This window comes from Pezoporus occidentalis, unplaced genomic scaffold (genome assembly GCF_034315485.1).
Source record: "Pezoporus occidentalis ecotype Australia unplaced genomic scaffold, CSIRO_AGI_Poc_V1 ctg435, whole genome shotgun sequence".
NCBI classification, from domain to species: domain Eukaryota; kingdom Metazoa; phylum Chordata; class Aves; order Psittaciformes; family Psittacidae; genus Pezoporus; species Pezoporus occidentalis.
The window spans coordinates 57,435-79,487 of NW_026915764.1; the positions used below are offsets into that span (position 1 = coordinate 57,435).

General features: G+C 45.2%; 1 protein-coding gene across 6 annotated transcripts in view; it reads left to right on the forward strand.

The window, feature by feature from the left end:
- Window positions 1-22,053, forward strand: part of SPEN (spen family transcriptional repressor) — a 66,429-nt gene that overhangs the window by 31,164 nt on the left and 13,212 nt on the right. For 4 of the 6 annotated variants that reach the window (XM_062634667.1, XM_062634668.1, XM_062634665.1 and 1 more), the window contains 7 exons: window positions 12,754-12,914; window positions 14,088-14,288; window positions 15,080-15,231; window positions 17,517-17,642; window positions 18,217-18,330; window positions 19,513-19,626; window positions 21,323-21,423. In XM_062634667.1, coding sequence (XP_062490651.1) covers window positions 12,754-12,914; window positions 14,088-14,288; window positions 15,080-15,231; window positions 17,517-17,642; window positions 18,217-18,330; window positions 19,513-19,626; window positions 21,323-21,423 — 969 coding nt within the window. The remainder of the gene's footprint in view (window positions 1-12,753; window positions 12,915-14,087; window positions 14,289-15,079; window positions 15,232-17,516; window positions 17,643-18,216; window positions 18,331-19,512; window positions 19,627-21,322; window positions 21,424-22,053) is intronic. The other 2 variants (XM_062634669.1, XM_062634671.1) reach the window with 1 other exon arrangement.

A 22,053-nucleotide genomic window follows, 5' to 3' on the forward strand; every position in this document is an offset into this window, starting at 1 on the left:
TGCTGTGTAGGTGCTGTATGAATAAACCCCATGAAAACCTCACTTTATTAGGTGCCTAATACTGTTTTTTTTTTGGTGCATGGCCTTAAGAAGCAAAACTTGAATCCCTCCTTCCTCCTTCCAAGAATCCCATAGCAAGGGTAGGGGACCTGATCTTTAGTTTCCTGGTGCTTGCTGGGTTTTGGGAGCAAACGTCCCATCTCCTTCCAGCCGTCGAGACCTCTCTCCTATTTGCAGAAGTGAAATGTGGAACCTTTTGAATACTTCTCTTTGTGAAACATCTGGGCTTATGTGTACAGTTGCTTTATGTAGCTCAAAGTGATGATTTCAGCTGAAAGACACTTAAAAATCTAGGATGGCAGCAAAGGGACCCGTTGGAGAATCGTTTTTATGGGAGGGCAGTGGTTTTCAGGGCCCTCTCCTCATTTCTTCTACAGTTGCCTTATATTTTCCATAGATGCCCCTGAATTGTCGTCGTTTTTATATCTGGGCAAAAACATGATGAGGAGATGTATGTGTATTTAAATATATAAAATAAGACCTCATCAAGCCCTTTAGAAAGGAGGAGAGCGATTAAGATGCATTTCCAGCAGAGCCTGGCAGTGAGTGCCCTCACGTATTTTGTTATCTTTCATCTATTTGAGAGTAGAAAGCTTTTCCAGTGCGATAAGGGGTGAAAGGAAGGCAGTGTTCTCCTCCTGACCGAGAATTCCCAAGAATGAGCTGCACTGGGTCCCTGTGGGCAGACGGAGCTGGTTGAGAGATGCAAAGCCGCCCTACTTACTGTGGCTGCTACAGGTTTGACCTCCTTGTATCAGCTTGTTTGGTAAGAGGTTGCTGCAAGATCTCAAACCCTCAAATTATGTAAGATTTACACAGTGGCTTTGAAGTTAGTCCCTCCCTTCGGTGTTTGTTTACTGCCTGGTATGTCCTGCTGTCTGGATTGGGAAGGATGAATAGTCACAGAAAGGGAGCTATCGGGTTAGTACCACTTTTGTATCCCTCTTTGCCTTCTAAATGCGCGTGGAGCTGGGCTTATCCCTGATCCGGAGGCCGGGAATACACCACAGACAGACATCCTGTCCTGCGCCGGTCGGGGCTTTGCTGGGTAAATGCTGGCTTGGGAGTTTTCTGTTTGTTTGTTTTGAGGTGGAGGGAGGTGAGGAATGGCTTATTGGGTTGTTAGAGGAGAAGCAAATAGATGCTATCTAGCAGTTATTCCAGAAGGAGTTTATGCTGGGTTTGCTTTTTAACAGGCAGTTTCCCTGTAGCTTCTAGAAACCCCATGTGAGAAAAGGAAGATGCTTCATTAATGCTCTATGTGTGGCTTGCAGACCATGCCTGCCGTGGGTTGGAGGTTGTAAAGCACTGAATCCCAAAAGGAGACACACAGGTGGTGCACATGGGTTTTGCCTGTGGGAATTCCTTGGAGGACTTTTCTCTTGTCCTGGATCCCAGTGTGCGAACTGAATTGCCTCCTCCTTTCTCAGCCCTGGTAACAATACGCTGCCATGTGGTTTGGAGGCCAAGGCTGTAAAGGCAGTCGATCCAGGGAGTTGGGAGGCTGTTAAGGCAGGTTTTATTTGCATGTTTCCCTCTTTTTGCATTTTTCCCACAGCTCTGAAGTCCTCACCCTGGTGTTACAATCCCTGGTCAGTGAGATGGAGCCATCCCAGGCTTTTGGGAAGGGGCATCCTTGGACCATGTGGAGGTTCAGTCGCTAAACCGTTGCCAAACTAAATTGCAGTAGGGTGCTTTATTAGAAATTACTCTTAAGAGACCATCACAAGGACCGCTCTGATACTGGTTTTATGGGATTTTTAAATACCTAAGGCTGAAGTACTCTGTGTAGTTGCTTGACAAATGTAAAGACACATTTTCCCCTCCAATACGATACACATTCACTCTGCTGTGATGCTTCACCTGTTTAACAGAGATTGTCTTTCTCATCTTATTTTCATGACTGAAGTATTTTCTTCCCATGTGGAATCTCACAGAAAGTTCCACTTTTAGTCATATTTTTATTTGCATGTGGGCAGGAAAATGAAGTAATTCCCAAATATAGTCCTAGCCAAGAGATCCATCTGTTCTCTGCATTTTTAAATGGCAAATTAATCCTTAGCATACAACTCATCAAATGTCTTCTCTTTCATAATGTATGCCTGAGATCACAGAAATGACATTTTTTTTTTCCCAGGCCTTCCATTTTAAGTAGGTCTTTACACAAGAATACCAGCTCCTGTTCTGCTTGTACAGAGCGCTCCTGTGCATCATCTTCCAGTTGCTGTTGCTGGTCTAGAAAAGGATATTAAAAAAACCCTCCAAAATTATTCTTCCCTTCATCTCTTTGGTGTTCTTTTAAAAGTCTCTAAAAGGTAGGAGATGTAAAGTGAGAGAAATGCTGTTTGAAACATAGCCTTAATGAATGTCCCTGTTCGTGATGGAGAGCTGTGGTCATTCTGTCTGTTTTCTCCTAGACTGAGCCCTTGGGGCAATGGTGACCATTTTTAGAAGTACTAAACTTCCACAGCATTATCTGCCATAAATGGAATTTCTATATTAAGCTTCGTGTGTTCCCAGTTTCACTTCACATTGTTTATCAGCTCTGGATCTTGGCGTGCCCTTCAGTGCAACTCCCAGCGCAAGAGCAATTCCATTTGTTTATAGCAGAAGATGCCCTGTTTCAAAACTGCTCCAAATTGGGAATTTCAAGGGCTGGCATTCTGTGTTATGCTAAAATCCAGCTCCTTGAAGAGGGAGGTGGTTGATGCTGCTCATCTTTGGCAGGGCAGAGCATGGGGCCAGGGCTTGCTGCCTGGGTAAGCAGGGAGAGCAGCCCTGGGGAGCAGGAGATGAGGGAGCAGCCTGATGAGAGCTGTCAGGGATGGGGGCTGTACAAATAGCACCAGCTTTGGGGATTTTGAAGCCAAGATGTGATGCTTTTCTAAAACACAAAGAACTGATTCCGTGGCTCTGTTTGCTATGATCTACCAGCAGCTCTATGTTAGAAAGCACTTATACCTCTGCAAGACTGAAATAACCCAGGAGTGAATCAGAGCTGGTGCTTTTTTGGGTTTAGCATTGTATAAATCAGGCTTTTCTTCTGATAAATGGCTGGTGCTCACGTCAGGATCATTAAGGCCAAATGGTTTCAAAATTGTGTTATTCCCAGGAAATAATTTGACGGTGCTTTTAAGGTGAAAGGAGTTGCTTTTTACCCCTCAAGTAAACACGTAGTAGCATAGTTGGACGCAGGCAGGGTTACATTTTAACTGGCATTTCATGCTCCCGGCTTGTGGGCAGTACTTGGAACAGAGCTTTGTGGGGTGTTTTCCTAAGATACACAGTAGATCCCTTCAGGAAAGCAGGGCAGTTGTTGAGGAAACTGCCTTGAAATGTTGCTTTCTTGGTATTTTGAACAGGTTTGGCCTCCAGGAGCCAGGAGATCAAGTTCTTCAGCCTGCTCGCTCTGTGATTCATTGAATGACCTTTGCCAAAGCCCTTGGCCTCCTCTTACCTTACGTTTCCATCTGCAATGCAGGGATGTTCACATGTACCTACCTCCCTGAGTCTGGAGCTAAAATGGTTATTTAAAAGCAGCTTTCATATGCTCTGAGGTTGCAAACTACCAGCTCAGATCACAGCAGAGAGCTGGCAGAAGCTGTTTTCTTCAACAGCGTTACACTAATTTTGGCCAAAGGGGTGAAAGCCATTTTTCCTCTAGCCCGAACAAGCCATTCCTGTGCTGCAGCAGTGAACTCTGCCTCATCATTCTCTTCCCTACACCATTGCCATTGCAGGGCTATGGGTGCCAGCAGCCCTGAGCAGCAGCAATCCTGCAGGCAGGTCCTGTCATTGCTTGATGTGGTCAGAGTAGGTGGGAATTTGGGGTGGCTGCAGCGGGACTTCCCACAAGGGCTGGTTCTTGACCCAGAGTTGCCTGAATGAAGGTGATGTTAAGAAACAGATGCTCTTTGGGCTCACACATTCTCACACCCACCCTCTTTCTTCTCTTTGCATCGGTGGAAGTCTAATTGTGGGAAAGCTCCGCCAAAGAGCTGGCTTTGTACTTCACCCTTTAATCTTTCCCAGCACCGAGCTCTGTCACCGTGGCTGTTTGCTGAGAAGGCATTTCCTCCAGCTTCCTGGAGTTTCAGTTCTGAGCAGTCCCACCATTCCCCGGGAGCATCCATGTGGTGGCAACTCCGGCTGCTCCCAGGTTCAGCACCAGCCCCATCTGTGCAGCCAGCGTGGGGATCAGAGGGCTGAAGTAGCACCTTCCCAGCAGTAGGAGGTTGTGGTGGCTGCTTAGTTGGCTCTTTGCTATGCACATGGGCTGATGTGTTTGTAACCATGACTTTCTTTTTTCCCAGGTTAGTGTTTTTTATTCAAAGCCTGAGGACACAGGGATGTAGGTCAAGGTGGGAACACTGACAGTGGCTTGGGCACAGTCTCCATCAGCCAGACAGGGATTGACATAAACATCTTTTTAGTGATCCTAATGGATTATTTAGTTGGAGGGATGAACTAAAAGGGTGTCTTGAAACTCACAGAGCACGTGGCTCCAGGGAAAGTGGTTCTGGGGGTGGGAGTACCCCTTTCCCCATCCTTCTGAGGAACATCTTCAGCTTTTCCATGGTTCATTTCTCTGTTCTCATCAGAGATCAGGTGTCAGACATCACAATAAAATGACTGAAGTAAATACATTAATACGGGCTGTAACGGAAAACAGAAATTAAAATGGGCTGTTAATAAGCCAGGCACTTGACTTGGGTTAAATAAATGGTATATTATTATTTTATACATATAAAACAATGACATACCATAAAATATAACATATATCTTTTTTATATATATATAAAAAATATATTATCTGGAGACTGTATCTTAAAAACTTCCTTGTCAGAGACTGAAAGTGATGCTGCAGCAGCCCGGGTCACTGAAGGACACAGAGTTGTTGTGGCTCCGTTGCTTTCCCATGGCCTTTAAACATAGTTTAACTTCATTTCATTCCATTTAGGATCCCAGCCCAGCAGGAGGTTTCTTAAGTCTCTTTTCTGGGTATGGAAGACAGAAAAAGAGAAGGGGAAGAGGATGTCCTGGTTTCATTTGTCTGCAATGTTTAATGGTCTTTCTTCAGAGCAGTAAATGCTCTTTTTTATTTGTCGGGTGTTTTTTGTGACTGTTTGCCCTTTCACGCAGTAAGTGTTTTCATTTTCCTTCTCCGTAGCTTATCATAGCTGTGTGTTGTTAAATACTTCAGGGTGTGTGATGTACAAACCAGAGTTCCTTGGGTGGCGAGTTCTCAGCGCCTTGAAAGGGTGCCAGGGACATCACGCAATCGCATCCCGTCGTGCGTTCCACCACAGGCAACAAAGGTGCTGGAGGCTGGGGTGATGGGCACAGGGTAATTACACCATACAGCAAAAGAATATTAGGTGTAGCTCTCTGCTCCCCAGCTTGCTTCCTCCACCCTTTCCCACCAAGCAGCTTATATACTGCTTACATATATATATATACATATACATATATACTGATGTGGAATGTAGAGCTTTGGTACGAAGTGGAGGAACAGGGTTCAAGCTCTTTGTGCTGGGGGCTGAGCCCCTTCAGCTGTAGCCTGTGAAATACCATAACAACATGTTACCTCTTGATCTCACACAAACAAACTTCAGATGTTGGACTGGGTTTTCTGAGATCTTCAGGTTCAACAACTCTTTAAACTGGGGGGGGGGGAACCCTGTATTTATTTCTACAGATGTTTCTTTCCCCTTACAAAACACTAGTGCGGACTGGAATTATGTAGAACACATCATGTGTACAGCACTTGAATATTTAGGTCAGCATTGCAATCAGCTCTAACAACACAATGTCTGCCCAGAACTCCTGAGTTTTCATCCTAGTTATTCCTCCTTGAACATGCTGAATACCCATTTGGATTTCTGGAGCAGCCTGGCAGTGTCTCATGTATTTGGGAATGGGTTTATTATGGTATATGTGATTTGACGTGTGGTTTTTGATCTGAACATGTACAGAGAATGGGGAAAATTCTGGTTAAATACCTGAAGTGTTTAGTAGTAGGACAGAAATAGCACCTGTAGTAGACCTGTTCATATCTGATTTCAGTATATCATTTTTCATCCAGAAGTCAAGGTGTTTTGTGGGAAAAGATCTTTAATCTGTAGCTACACTGGAGTGCGATGGTTTTTTAAAGGTTTTCTTTTTTTAAGCAGTTAGTGTCATACTTTCTGCTGGCTGCTGCCTGGCCATAATCGAGTCTTTTTAATTACAACACATGAGTGCATTCAGGATACTTTGACCCATTTTCTGGTGCTGTTTTCCCAGGGCCAAAAAATCAAACTGTTTCCAGAGCCTGATCCTGATATAATAAATTATCACAAGGATTTGTGTTTTCTAGTGAGAGCTGGTCATAGAATCCCAAACTGGTTTGGGTTGAAGGGACCTTAAAGCTCTCCCAGTCCCAACCCCTGCCATGGGCAGGGACCCCTTCCACTAGAGCAGCTTGCTCCAAGCCCTGTGTCCAACCTGGCCTTGAACACTGCCAGGGATGGGGCAGCCACAGCTTCTCTGGGCACCCTGTGCCAGCGCCTCAGCACCCTCACAGGGAAGAGCTTCTACCTAAGAGCTCATCTCAGTCTCCCCTCTGGCAGGTTAAAGCCATTCCCCTTGGCCTGTCCCTGCATTCCCCATCCCAAGCAGTGCTGTTCATGTGCACTGTCACAAGCTGCCTTTGGCACGAGCTGGTGGTTTTTGTGTAGGGATTGTCTGTGGTGACACAACTCAGATCTGGAAAGGGAGGGATGAGGAATAAAGGGTTCCTGTTGGTGTTCAGAGCTGACTGTACATTAACTTTGGATTTCCTGACTCGGGAATCTGCTGCTGACATCAGCCGTGAGAACAACCTGCTGTCAGCTGGGGCTGGAGCTTGTCCCGGGTAGATCTTTCTAGGAGATAATCTTGACTTGGAGATCATTTTGACAGGGTATTGAATCATAGCTGATGTAGGCAGAGTTCCTGATCTCAGTTAATTTTGGCAGGAAAAGGAGTAATCACTCTGCATATTTCTCTAAGAGGAAGCCTGGATCATTTACCAGTTCAACATATTTTGAAGGCAGCTATTAAAACAAGAGTCATTTGTAATTTTGTGCCCTGCTGAAATTTGGCATTGAAAACTGCAGAGGGTTTCAGCCGGTGTTCGGTGGCCTGGATTTCACCTTGCTCCAGCACTCAGAGGTCCGTTCTGCTTTGCTGGTGTTCTCAAACCCGACGTTTGGCAGCACATCACCCGCGGTGCGCATTAACGCTTCTGCCTGCTTGATTTTCCACGAAGGCTGCGGCGTTTCCTGCCTCCCAGAGCAGTCCCCAGCCTCGCAGCTGACTCACCGTTCCCAAATCAATTCCTAGGAATGACAATTGTCCCACATTCTAAATTGCAGCCGGGGAGAGCAGGTTGTGAGATGCCTTGATTCAGCTCGGCTGCCTTTGACGCGAAGCAGCGGGTAGCCTGTTCCAGCCAGGGTTTGGAGTCTCCCTTTTATCTCCTTACTGCTGCGGAACAAAGAGAACTGCTCACTTTGTGTCCTTGGCTCCGGCGCTCTCTGTTTCTCACACATAAATGCAGTGTAAGTTCCTAGTTAGTTACTAGAACTGCAAAAGGCAATTACTTAAAGCTGAGAGTTTTCTATGGGCACGAGGACTGGTTATGCAGGATGCTTGCACCAGGATTTGAAATGTCGTCTTTGCACTTAAAAGTGGGAAAAGGAAAACTGTGCTAAATGAGCTGTACCCTATTGAAACCTGATGTGTTTGGTAGATTTAAGTTAGGTAGATGGTGGATTTTGGTAGATTTAGATAGAGGGGATGCTTAGATGAGATCTTAGGCAGTTCTTCCCTGTGAGGGTGCTGAGGCGCTGGCACAGGGTGCCCAGAGAAGCTGTGGCTGCCCATCCCTGGCAGTGTTCAAGGCCAGGTTGGACACAGGGGCTTGGAGCAAGCTGCTCTAGTGGAAGGTGTCCCTGCCTGTGGCAGGGGTTGGAGCTGGAGGAGCTTTAAGGTCCCTTCCAACCCAAACCAGTCTGGGATTCCATGATTCCACAATTCCATATGTGAGCCTCATTTTTGTGATCTGAACAATATTGCTGGGTTGTTACATATGAAGTCTTTGGGATTCAGCCCAGAAAAGTTAAAGATTACAAATAGATTATATCTTGATTAATAGAGAATAGATACGTAGATAAATGCTGTGAGTAATAACACTCACATCTTGTAGGCAATTATGGAAGGCAGGTTAATATTTTAAAAGGGCTTGTAAGCTACACTTGTAGTAAAGTGCATGTGTAAGCAAGGGATTTCATGTGTACCTCCTTATTAAAGTAGGAGCAATCTCCTCTATGGCTCAGGGTTTCCATCAGGTTTTGCTGACAATACAGTCAAAAACCTCTATTTTGCATCTCTGTGCTGCCATGATAAAAGCTGGAGTGAAACCGGTTTTAGAAGCTCTCTGGGCTGCACCAGAATGCTTCTGAAACCCCTCCTGGTTAAATGCTGCTGTTCCTCCTAAGCAAGCACATGTCACCAGGACCGAGGAGGCAGCTCCAGGAGCCTGACGTGTTCGGAGGCAGATTCCCAGCCCGGCTCCTTCCCTGCGCAGTGCCGTGTTGTGACAGCTCCGGAGATGAGCTTCCCGCATGCTGGCATTGTGCTGCACTGAGTTTACAGCGATGTTGAAGAGCAGGTTCCCCTGAGTTGGGAAAAGGCTGGGTGCCAGAGCGTGCTCTGCTGCTGGAACACATCACCCCAGGTTGAGTGCTGCTAGGAGTGCAAAATGAAGTTGGAGGCTTTTTCTTTTGGCCTGCCCCAAGCCCTATTGATCACTTGCATTACTCTCAAGAAGTACATTATCAGAGCTGCTGTTTTACCCCATCTGTTGCATTCCCACCTTCACATTTCCCAGCTTGTTTTTCCCAAAAGCCTTAGGAACTGACTTTTGCTAGAGGAATTTTTAATGACTTGTTTTCTGTGAGTTGGCAGCGGGCAGTTGCTTTCACAATTACTCCCAAGGAAAAGCAAAGCCATATTCTCATTTTAATATTCTGGGAACATATCCTCATGCAGCTTCCATGCTTCAGTCTTGTGTATTTTTAAAGCTGGGGTAGTTGAAAGAGAGTTCTGTTTTTCTGCTTGAGACTACACAGAATTCCCTGTCAGATGCTTTGCTTTGCCTCTGCTGTGTGCTCTAACTGCATGACACAGCAGCTATAATTAACTCTTCCATCATTCCCCTATTCACACAGCATAAAACCTTCGACTGACTTTTGAGTTATTATATCCACATTTCTTCAATCGGAAAAGCGATGAGGCCTTTCCTAAAGAAAGGCGAATTGTTCTTGCTAATGTATTTTTTCCCTTTCTAAAAACAGAGGCAGGAAATAAGGATTCTTTCTTTCCTTCTGGAATGTCACAGAAAGTCTGGGTTTGCTTAGGGACATGTATCCCCAAAACTCCCTGGGCAAGTGGAATTCTCAGCATGATCACTGTTTCCCAGCGCTGTGTGGAATTCAAATTCTTGTAGAATTTATCACTGTGTTATCCTGCTGTTTCATCACTTCGATGTCTGAGGGTGGTACCTGGAGAGTATCTTTATTTCCCACTGGAACGCTGGGATTTTAACAGCATGTTCCATATTTTAAACATCCTCATTAAATAAAAAGTCAACACAAAGCCAAAACAACTAAAAATAGCCTGTTCCTTTTTAAAGCACTGCTTAAAGAGAAATTCAGCACTGCCTCTTAATCTTTGCTAAGATCCAATCTTAGCAAAGTAGAACATTTAAAATGCTTTAGGAAGGACGTGGTTGGTCATGGTCCTGAGCATCAAGATGTGTGAAGAGAAAGTAAATTACACATGGGGCAAGAGGCTTGCTGCCTCCCTAAATTCTCGCTTCAGCCTTCCCCAGGGCAGTGTGAACCATGTGGCACCCTTGGAATTGTTTTCAGATTCTCCACACACATTCTCTGACTGTATTTGTGTATTCAAAGAAGTTTTTCTGTTCTTTGCCAATCTGTTTCACAGCCCCAGGCGATAGCTGATGTTGCCCCTTGAGACTGCTGAGGAGCTGTTCCTGTGGGGCTGGGTTTGTCCTTTCCCAAAATGCTGTAGACAAGAGCACTTGAGGGGATCCAGCAGTGCCAGAGATGGCAGAAAGGTGGGAGGCAGAAGGAATGGGATAAATCATAAATTAATTAAGTGGCTTGTGAAGGGACCTTAAAGCTTCTCCAATGCCAACGCCTGCCACGGGCAGGGACCCCTTCCACTAGAGCAGCTTGCTCCAAGCCCGTGTCCAACCTGGCCTTGAACACTGCCAGGGATGGGGCAGCCACAGCTTCTCTGGGCACCCTGTGCCAGCGCCTCAGCACCCTCACAGGGAAGAGCTTCTGCCTAAGAGCTCATCTCAGTCTCCCCTCTGGCAGGTTAAAGCCATTCCCCTTGGCTTGTCCCTACAGGCCCTTGTCCAAAGCCCCTCTCCAGCTTTCCTACAGCCCCTTTAGGCACTGGAGGTGCTCTAAGGTCTCCCCTTCAGGAGCCTTCTCTTCTCCAGCCCAGCTCTCTCAGCCTGGCTCCAGAGCAGAGCTGCTCCAGCCCTTGCAACATCTCTGTGGCCAAAGATGAAGAGTGAATTGCAGCATCCTTCACTTTTAGCAATTTAATTAACAAAGAGGGCATGGAAGCAGGTTGCACAAATGCAGGTGAGGCAGAAATAGAGTTTACAAATTTCGAAGGAAAATGTGTCTGGGATTGAGCATCCTGGTAGGAAATTTGGAGCTGAGGAACAAAGTGAACTATGGATTGATTTGGTAAATATGATTCCACGTGAAATAACAGGCTGGGTGGTGTGGGGCGGCCACCCCTTGGTGAGCACAGAACAGGGCCCACTCGGAAGAGGAGAGCAGGAGGAATGGCTCTGTTTTTCACTCCTCCCCTGGCTCAGCTTTATTTTCTCTCCTCTCCCCCAGTGATGCTGAACTTCCTCCTCTGGGGATGGAGGAGTAGGAGGAGAGTGTGTGGGAAGGGAACCAACGTGTGAAGCAGCTCAGTGTCAACTGGATGGGAGGGTTGTAATGAGAGGTTGAGATGGGAGGAGAGGTTCTCATGTTTATTATTACTTCTGTGTTTTTTTGACCTGTTTTGTTTTGGTCTGGTGTGGTTTTAGATCCTCCTTCAATTGTTTGTAAGTATTTTGGGACAGAGATTCCCTTCTATCTGTGCCTCCAGATATAATTGGAACAGAGCCCAGGGGCTTTTAACAGTGCGCCACAGTACTCATTGCACCAAGATGTTCAGGAAAAAAACACAGTTTTCTGGATTGTTGGAAGGAAAAGGATTCTGTGGCTGCTGCCTGAAACTGTACCCCCATGAAAAGGGGGTGTAGCAGAAGAGAGGTCACAAAATCAAGTCAGGAAAATTATTAGAAGCCTGAAATGGTTTCCTGAGAAAAGAATAGGAACAGTGAAGTGGTTTAATGTAAAGAGAGTAAGAAAAACCCATGAAATAATTGTAGTAAGATAGAGATAAACCTGTGTTTCCTTTTCCTGCTACGGTACGGAGAGGAACACAGAAATCCAGTGGCCAGCAGCAATGTACAAGCGCAGGGGTTATTTTTGTACGTGGCAGCTCTCCCCCTGCCAGGCTCTGAGTTCAAATTCCAGCAGCATGTTTTAGAAGGCTGCTCTTGTGATGGAGGAGGAGAGTCTCCAGGGTTATGTCAGACACAATTATTTTTAGCCATGTTATGAGCCCTCGTGCCTAAGGGAAGGAATGAGCCACTGAAGGAGGATGACGTGTCCCCACTGGGCAAGCTTTAATAACATCATTCTCTGTATTTCTTTGCTCTCCTGTGAAGCGTCTAATGATCTGCAGCATCAAGAGTCGGTGGAATAGGTTGATTCCTGTATGATCTAACATGCAAATCCTCTTCTGTTATAATTATTGTTTATAAATCATGTTCTTGGGTCTGAATTCTTCATACCCCAGAGTTGAACGCTGAGGCGGAGCCTTCAGATAGCATTGGCTGGTTCATATTCAGCTGCCCAGGTTATCCTAGGGCAGGGGGTTGAAACTGGATGATGTTAAGGCCCTTTCCAACTCAAACCATTCTGTGATTCTGGAGCAGTTGACCCAAAAACTTGCCATGGTTTTCTCACACGAGGTTTTTGTATTGGAAGTACAGATCTTTCCTTAAAGATTTCTTTAAAGGAGGCGACGAGGAGAGCTCTGGGGTCGACTCTTGGATTGACAGCGGCACCTGACAGCACGATAATGTTTCTTCCTTCACACATGAGAGCACTGGGAGGGATTTTTGGGCTTCATCAGACCTGTGTGTGTCCTCTTTGTATCTCTGCAGCCTTCCCACACAGCTCCTAAGCTGATACAACATTGTGTTACACTTAATTAAATCTCCACCACTGTCACGGCGCGTAACAGGATCTGTCTGACATTTTACCCATACTCTGCTTCCCTGCGCCTCCTCTGAGGGCTCAGTAGGAGAATATTTGTGGAATGACTCTGAATTCCTCTGTATAACCGGGCTGTGTTATGGAAATGGGATTCTCTCCAGCAGGCAAAGGAGGGAGGAAGGTCTGTGGGCAAGCAAAAGCTCTTTAAGCAGAGGCGCCGTGTCCTGCGGGCGCTTTGCGCCTCCGCGCACTCACGCCGCTCCCTTCGTGCCCTCCACAGCAGCGACTCCAGCAGCAGCTCCAGCGACGAGTCCCCGGCACGGTCGGTGCAGTCGACAGCAGTCCCAGCACCTGCAGCCCAGCTGCTTCCGTCGCTGGAGAAAGATGAACCCCGGAAAAGCTTTGGGATCAAGGTTCAAAATCTTCCAGTGCGCTCAACAGGTAAAGGCATGTGGGAAGTGAAATGGAGGGGGGGGGAAAGGAGTAGGGAGTGGGATAGGAATGGGTTAAATAACCTTGATCGTGTGTCTTTGACTGTTGGGATTCTCTCTCTGCTTGTGTGACAGTGGAAAACTGCTTAATTAGTGACCATCTGTGGGAAGGAATCCTGCAGGTCCCCAGCTCTCCAGTCCCCGGGCTTGAGCCCTTCCAGCTGCTGGAACTGGTGCTTTGGAGTTCCCAAGGGAAAAACCTGAATCACTCAAATTTTTCACTTAAAACTCAGACCATTTATCCTCCCCCTGCTTCAGTTTCTATTTTAATTGTTATTTATGAACATTTATTCTTCCTTCAGTTATACTTTTAAAAACTTGGGGGCTTTCTGTCAGTGTTGAGTGCCCTGAAGTCCCAGGATTATACTCGTAATGGCACTGAATGGTGAATAATGGAATAAACCACTCGCTGAGGAGTGCACGTGATCACTCTGTGTTCCCTGTGCTGGACGTAGGAGAGATTCCATGGAAATAACCAGCATGAGATCACTTGTAAAGCACTTGCCATGTGAAGGCCACTGCCTGAATTAAAATCATGCGTATGAATTCTGTGAGCAGCAAACCCCACAGTGTTAATATTCTTTCTATAGACTTCATTTCTATCTTACTCCTTCAAGTGGCATGCCGCCGAGGTCAGTACCCTGCACTTCCCAGGCAGGTTCTGTGGCTGTGAATCAGACTTTGCAAAACCTGAGCAATCTGCTTGGTTACCTTCCTGAACTGGCTGAGCTGAATGCTGTGTCCAGATCCCTCATCCCAGCATTGGGAAACTGCTCTGCGCAGTATCCGTGTGGGATTATTAATGAAGTAATGTTGTTTAGCTCTTCTTCGTCTTGAATTGGGTGTCTCTTAGAAGTAATAACCTTACACTGCAAGCTTCAGAGATGTAAAACCTTGTGTCTGTGGTTTCTTAGATTTAAAAATCAAGGCACAGAGAAAGATCAGCCAGAAGCTTTTGACGCTGGCAGAATGAGTATCTAAAATTACAGAGGCACTTCTGTGAACACTGAGGTTCAGGTTAAACCGGGGGAAGTCCCGCTTCAGAAGGAAGATCAGATTTCTTCATGTCTTCCATGGTGCTGCTAAGTTGGTAAAAACTATGTTTGTTTATTTGTTGGTTTAGATACAAGCCTTAAAGATGGACTTTTCCATGAATTCAAGAAGTATGGAAAGGTGACATCGGTGCAGATTCACGGGGCTTCTGAGGAGCGGTATGGACTGGTGTTCTTCCGGCAGCAGGAGGACCAGGAAAAAGCACTAAATGCCTCAAAAGGAAAACTTTTCTTTGGCATGCAGATTGAAGTCACAGCCTGGATAGGACCAGGTAATGTTCATGCCCTGCTTGCTCTGGGCTCATTCATGGGCTGTCGTAAAGAGGCAGCAGAAACGTATTTTAAAGAAACTGGGAAGTACACCAAAACCAGAGCAAGAGGAGTGGCTGCTCTTGGGTCAAACAGGGAGAGTCCCAGTCTTAAACCTCAGAGAAAGGAACCTGCCATCCTCTCAAATAGTGGGATCTGCCTGAAGAAACAACCTCATCTTCCATGTGTCAGTGGAGCAGAAGCACAGCACTGAGTCCTCACAGGCTTGTTTCCTTCTGCTTTTAATTAAACCAGCTAATGATGGCTGCAGTTTTAAGGCCAAGGCAGCGTAGCCCAAAAAACCAAGCAGTGAACACTCCAGCACTGAGCATGTGGTGAAGTTTTCAGTCTGTCCTTCAGCTGCTTGTTTAAAAGTTGATCTGCGAAAACAAACTTCTTCCATGTGCTGTTCCCCAGCTACAGTGAGGCCTCACTTGAATTCATGCATTCCAGCACTAATACTTGTTAAAAGGGTGAATTTCTGGGGAAGCAGTTGGAGAATGCAGCCATCTTTCACCCCAGGGTGCTCAGATTCCTTAGCACTCCCCAGTGGTGTGATGCAGAGATTTCACATTGCACATAAATAACAATTCACAAGGTAGTTACTGCGTAGTTCTGTCAGACATGGGGTACTCTGGTTCAGATCATGTCTGCTCGTCAGGAAGTAGACTTGAACAAGCAAATCAGCATGAAGCAAGCCCACATGAAAAACCCCTCCCTGTATTACAAACGTCTTGCTCTCTTTTGCTTCTAGAAACGGAAAGCGAGAATGAATTTCGTCCTTTGGATGAGAGGATAGATGAGTTCCACCCGAAAGCAACGAGAACCCTCTTTATCGGCAACCTGGAGAAAACAACCACCTACCACGACCTCCGCAACATCTTCCAGCGCTTTGGTGGGATAGTGGTACGTGAGGCCTCTGTGCTCTGCAGGGCATTGCCTGCCCTTCCCGTACACACCTGTAAAATGCTCCAGACTGGGGTAAATCTGAGCATCAGCGACGGAGAAGTCAGTTTTTATATGGTGATCTGAGTCATTCCTCTTGCTGGAATACACCTGGAAGCTTTTCTTTGCATTTAGGATGAAATCTCAGTACACTTGTGTTGAGGGGATAACTTAATCCTGGGAGCATTCACAAAACACTTGTATTCTGCTAGCTCAGTGTTTGTAGGAAAGCCCAATGAGGTAGTTGGGCTGAAAATACACCTGGTGTCATGTCATTTTCACGTTGAATCAGTTCAACTCAATGAAGTCTTAAGTTTCCTGTTGGTCTCTGAAACAGAGGGTTTAGGTGCTGTATATGGAAGCAGCTATGAGTTGTCACAGTCTGTGTCCCAACAGCGGGGCAGAAGAGGCACAGGGTGGATGGATTAGTGGTGACACTTGTGGGATTTGGAGTTTCTTTATGAGCAAGCCTATCTGAATGAGAGAGAGCAGCAGTCATCCCTTCCTTCTCCTCCTTCTCTTTCTCCTCCTTCTCCTTCTCACTTTCTATCAAGTCAGACCAATGTTGCATTGAAGAGGAATTTTCCAGAGACATGCAGCAGCTACCCACAGTCAGTTTAATTGAATCCAGGCCTCAGCACCAATAGTTGATGTGCTCACTGGTAGCTGTGGCTGCTTATGAACATGCTGTGCCTTACTCTGCTCTGAAATACTTCTGTAACCACTGAGTCACACATACATACTTCCCCTCACAAAAGGGGTGTGTGCTTCCTCATACGATGTGGACAAACACAGGATTTAGTATTTTCTAGTGTCTGGCAGCTCTTGTGCATCCTCGACACCAGCACTGATCTATGAATCTACATAGTGTTTGCGGCTTAAACCCTTACTAATGTTAAAGCAGAAACTCTGTCCTAGTAAAAATGCTTATCAGTGGTAGTGCACTGTCTTGTAAATTGGCTTTTCTGAGAAACACTGTGTCCTGTCAGCATTATTGATGCTCAGAACTGGGCAGCAGTGCTGCTTTGAGCAGTTTCCATCAGAACTTGCAAGCTCAGGTGCAGAAGGCACCAGCTTTACAACCCTTCCAATGGCTGAGGAGCAAAGTAATGACATTTTATGTGCCTGTCAGAAGGACTTGGCTTGCCCAGGGTGAGTGGTCAGGTATAATTTGCCATGGTTGTGATTGTGCTGCTTCAGACACTTGGAAATTTAGTGCTCTATTGGAATTCCACTTAAATCATTAGGCTGGGGCTATAGAAGTCTGAGTAGTTGTGTAAATCTTCCTGTTTACTTCTGTTCTCCCAGATAAAGTGCTCTTGGGTGAGACCCTATCAAACTGCTGCCTTGTCCCTAAGTTTATTAACCATGAAATTAGCCTGTCCTGGATGTTGGGAACCTTTGTGCTTCGAGCCATGTGCTGGCCTTGGCATGGAGCTCACAAAGGAAGCTTGTGCTCTATAAACAAATAAAATGAAACACACCACCTTCTATTTTCAGCTCAGAATGAATCATAATATCATGAGTTTGTTCCGAGGCTTTCAGCACATTTGCCAGTACTAGTGCTGAGCTTGAATGTTAACCAAATGTCAGCTCCAAGCTTGCTGGCATTTTAAATCGATTCAGATGAGCCTTTATTAGGCTTTGGTAGCTCCCTCGTGACTGCACTTCCTTCTGGATGCGCCTGTGGTGGCTGGGGATCAAATACCAGCACTGATGGAAGCTGAGGATCTTTTCTCCTTTGCTATGTCAGTGCCACAGCCACATTGGCTCAGGAGAGGAGCCCAGCACCACTTTCTGTTTCTAGGAACAGGATGGATCATGTTTATTTGGCAAAGGAGCCCCACTCGCATCTTGGCTCAGGAATGAGGATCAGAGCAGGTTGTTTAGAGCCTTTACAAGTGAAGATTAATCTGTATTTCTTTGATTCTGAGTTGTCTCTTGTTGACATAATATTAACAATCTAAAGCTGCTGTTTGTTGATCAGGTCAGGCTTAACTTCTGCAGGGTTGGATTTAAATCTGTATTACGAAGAGCTTTCCTTGCCTCAGTAAGGATTTGGGTTTGACATTGAATGAGATGCAGCAGAACAGTGTCTACTATTGCTGAAATCCTCTCTCTGAAGAAAATATTAATTAAAGACTGCTTGCTGTGCCATGTGTCTCTAGAAAAAGTCCACGTAGATCTGACACCATGGAATGTCCTTTTGCTGACTGTCACTTGTTCTGTTGTGTTTTTTTCCCCAGGATATTGACATTAAGAAGGTGAATGGTGTTCCTCAGTATGCATTCCTGCAGTACTGTGATATTGCAAGTGTGTGTAAAGCCATTAAGAAGATGGATGGGGAATATCTTGGCAATAATCGGCTCAAGGTAAAGAAATCCTCCCATGGGCTGCATCCTTCTTGTTCCTTTCCTTTACAGCATCACAGGATACTTAGTTTGCCTATGCAGCATAGTTTAGGGAAGTAAGATGGTTTTTAATGAGTAGGTCAGATCAGAGCGTGATGCTTTCAACCACCACCATAATTGGGATTAGTCAGCATTTTTGTTGGCTGCCTCAGCAAGGAGCCCAGGATTGAGTAGACTTTGGAGACTGACATTCCCTGGCCTTGAAGGTCCATGTTTGGCAAAGCTGTACTGGGAAGCTGCTCCAGTACTGATGATGAACAGAGGCTGTCAGTCCCCAGAGCTGCCAACCTGTCACTTTGCAGATACGTTCAAATTGTAGGAGAGCAGAATGTTGTCAAACACTGTATTTGTTTAAGCATGCACAGTTATTTTCATTAATTGCTATTTGATTTTTGTCTTGCACCTGCACGAGATGCTAATTTTAGAAAACCCATACAAATGTCTTTAGTTTTCTGCACATAATTAGGTATGTTCTGTTCAGTCACTTTAACTCTTGTGAATTGTACTGATGGAAGTTTTGCCCTTTTGTGTTCAGCTGGGGTTTGGGAAGAGCATGCCTACAAACTGCGTGTGGTTAGATGGGCTTTCTACCAACGTCACAGATCAGTATTTAACCCGACATTTCTGCCGATACGGGCCTGTGGTGAAGGTAGGTGGGAGGCTTTGGCGTGTGGTTTGAAGTTGTTACTGTCTTCCTTTCTTCCCATCCTGTCCTTTCAACCCCGACTGTCCAGGGCTTTATAGCTCAGGTAGAGCAATTCTCTCTGGGGCGTAATCTGGCTCTTGGGGCTCTGCAGCTTTGCATCGGGTTGATCCAACACATGGAGCAGCTGCTTCTGGTGTTTGGAAAATAACAACCAAAACGATTTTGAATGAGCCGAGATAACAAGTATTGGAAACCATTTCTTGCTCTTGTGCAGTACAGTCTCTCCCCAACAAAATTGCTTCAGAAGGAGGAACAGTTGAATTCCATAGTTATACTCATGCTAACGATATAATTAGACATAAATACCATTTTTTTTCTTCCCTCATCAGGCCAGAAAATGACTTTTTGTAAGCAGTTGGGATAGTCCCACTGACAAGAGTACATGCAAGAAGAGAAAGCTAAGGATGGTGCAGCCTGCCCATATCATGAAGTGGGAGTGTGTTACCTGCCCCACTGTGGGTTGGTGCCACTGATTTACACATGTGCTTAAACTTCAGCACTTGACTTGTCCCATGCATATCTGTTGGACATGAATGTGCTTAAAGCCAAGCAACGTGCATAAATCTGCACAGGATCAGGGTCTTGCCTCCTGCAAGGATTTTTGTGGGTTTCTGTTGCAGTTTTGACATTCTTGATTGTAGCTGTTGTTGCTTGAATAACAAGTTAATGTCGTAAAGGAAGCTAACATTTGGCAATTGGGCAACTGACGAGTGGTACTGCAGACTGATAACAAAAACTGTTTCCATTTTGGGATTAAATGTTCCTTTTACCTTTTTTCCCCCCTAAAACACATTGGAATTTTTTTTAGAAACCTAAAAATAATTAAAGTTAAACTACGAAACGCAGTCACCAAAGGACAAAAGTTACAAGTAAAATACAGAAAAACAAAATAAAGGCATAATATACCTCAAGCCACAATATCCACAATTCAAAGCAGTCCCGTGTCCTTTTATTGTCTCTTCATTACAATATGCCTCATCAGAAAAGCCTGGAAAAATTTACCTTGCTAAAAAAAATTATCTCCTTACTGGTATCCTCATGACTTAGGATTTTGTTGGGACTGACACTAAGTCCTGTGGATGAGGCTCTTATTTGGTTTTTGTTTTGTTTTTTTGTTTTTTACAGGTGGTGTTTGACCGCTTAAAAGGCATGGCCCTGGTTCTCTACAATGAGATTGAATATGCACAAGCAGCTGTAAAAGAGACCAAGGGGAGGAAAATCGGTGGGAATAAAATTAAGGTGTGCAGAATGACCTCCAAAACAAACCCAAACCAAACAAAAAAGAGAGAAACAAATTGTGTTTAGGCCTTCCCCCTTAAGCGCTGGCATTTGCAGACTGCCAGACAACAGGAATACTTAGTGGGACACATGTCCCAGGCATCAAAGGCTTAAATTATTTTTTATACTCGGCTTATCAAGATGTCAGGGATCTTGAACTGTTGCTCAGATAAAGCCTTCTCCAGTATTCTGCCGTTTGTTTCACTGAACTTGTCTCTCTGAGCTCCTGAGTGTTGGTGTCCGTGTTAGTACCGCATTTACCCCAATCCAAGGCAAACTTTTGTCCGTTTTCAAGTTAGAAAAGTGGAGTTGGAGGGGGTGAGTTGCTCCAGTTTCAACTGCTCCATGCTGATGTCCAGGCACTTGACCTGGCCAAGGTGACCCATGGTGGCTTACATGCCCATCATAGAGTACAGCAACCCAAGCATGCAGTCTGCTCTTGTAATGCAGCACCTTCCTTGTAACAGATTAAAAATAGTAATAATTAAAAACACTATTTTAAAAAATAGGTAGAAAGCACTATTTCCTGGAGCAGCACTTCATATTTACAGGGATGTCTTGGATTTGGGTGACTGTGGTAATACCTGTTATGACTGTCCCATGAGTTCCACTAATTGGGGACATGAGGTGTTGGCCAACCCTCTGAATTATCTTCCTCCTCCTCCTTTCTTCTCTCCTAAAGAGTGATTTCAAGCATGATCTCTCATCTGGTGTATTAACAGCCTCACAACCTCATCTGGTGTATTAGCAACCTCACACCCCTTGGGGTTAGGAGTTGGAGAAACTGCAGCTTCTAAGCGTGGTGGTTGAATATGAGAAGCCTTTATATGCAATAAAACGTGTGGTCATTCAGAAGTTTCATGTCCTGTGTTTGTGGGTCTTGCTACTTAGTGACTTTGGAATAAGCAACACCCTTACTGCACATATGCCTGTGCTCTACTGCTGTGGTTGCATGGAGTCTAGGCTGATTAAAAACAAAGGAGCTAGAATGTTAAAAATACTGCATGATGTGGCATACACATTGCTAAATTCAGTTTAATCCTGAGTCTTTTGCATCAGCTATGCTGTTAGCTTCTTAATGTTCTCACCCTTGGCTAGAAAACATCAACTCTTAGTAGTTAGAACAGAGAGCTGCAGTTCAGGAGGTCTGGTTCCTTTCCCATCCCTGCTCTTGCCTTGCTTTGTAACCCTGGGCAAATAGCACGGAGCCTGAAATAGGTCGGTGCTGACCTGCTGTCAGATAAAAGGGACTTTGGACCTGTAATTTGAAGCGTAGTATTAAAAACGTCAATACCACAATAACAAGGACTTTGGAACTGTAATTGGAGTCATAGTATTGGAAACGTCAATACCACGATAATAATGTGTGTTTTCCTGCTGGTTTACTGCACAGAAGCTTCTGGTGTGGCAGCTACAACAGCATACCCTAGTAAGGAGGTAGTTACAAAGCTCCACACAGCCTCACTGAGTTAAGAGAGGAAGGTCTTTACTCCTGGGGATGGGCAGGGCCACTCCTGAGGAGCATTTGATATGGGTTTTGTTAAATATTACCCCACTTCCCAGTTCTGCTCCCATCTTCAGGCTGCAGCAGGCAGTGAAATGTTGCCAAAAATGGGATGTTTCTGTCACTGAACATGATTTACCCTTTATTTTTCAGGTGGACTTTGCAAACCGAGAAAGTCAGTTGGCATTTTATCATTCCATGGAGAAAACGGGTCAAGATATCAGAGACTTTTATGAAATGCTGGCAGAAAGAAGGCATGTGTCAACATCTTCATTGCAGTCTTTTCCTTTCCACCCTTGTCTTTAACTGCAAACAGACTTTCTTTAAAGTTTTAGCATATTTTTGATGTCTTTTACCTTTTCAATACTTCTATTTTAAACAAATCTAGGTGGTCAGTCTGGAAGGGTGCAGATAGAGGCAGGCAGCTGCGGTGTAGTGGGTACTGAAATTCATACTGGGGTGGAGGGTTTGGCTCTGTCTGTGATCTCTATATTTAGCATCCAGTTACTGTGATGGGTCACCAGGACACAGTTGTGAGCCATTCATCACTTCTCAGGAATGTGAAGAACAGTTGATCTTCTCCTCAAGAGAAACATGTATGTTAACAATGTATATAGAGTCTGATAAACTACTGCTGCTCATCTGTTGAGCAGAGAGTGAAATTTGGTCTTCCACCTACCCCTTTTCAACAGGTTAATTGGTTAACTTGATAAAGTGATAGCATACAGGTGAGGCTGCAGCAATATTTCTATTTATTTTTTATGCTGTTTGACATGACAGACGTGTTCTGTGCTGGTGCCCTTCTGCAGCATCTGCCATGGTGGTGTCTGGCAGTTTTGCACATGCTGAAGGGTTCTGTCCCCTGCAAGGCCACTTATTTCTGC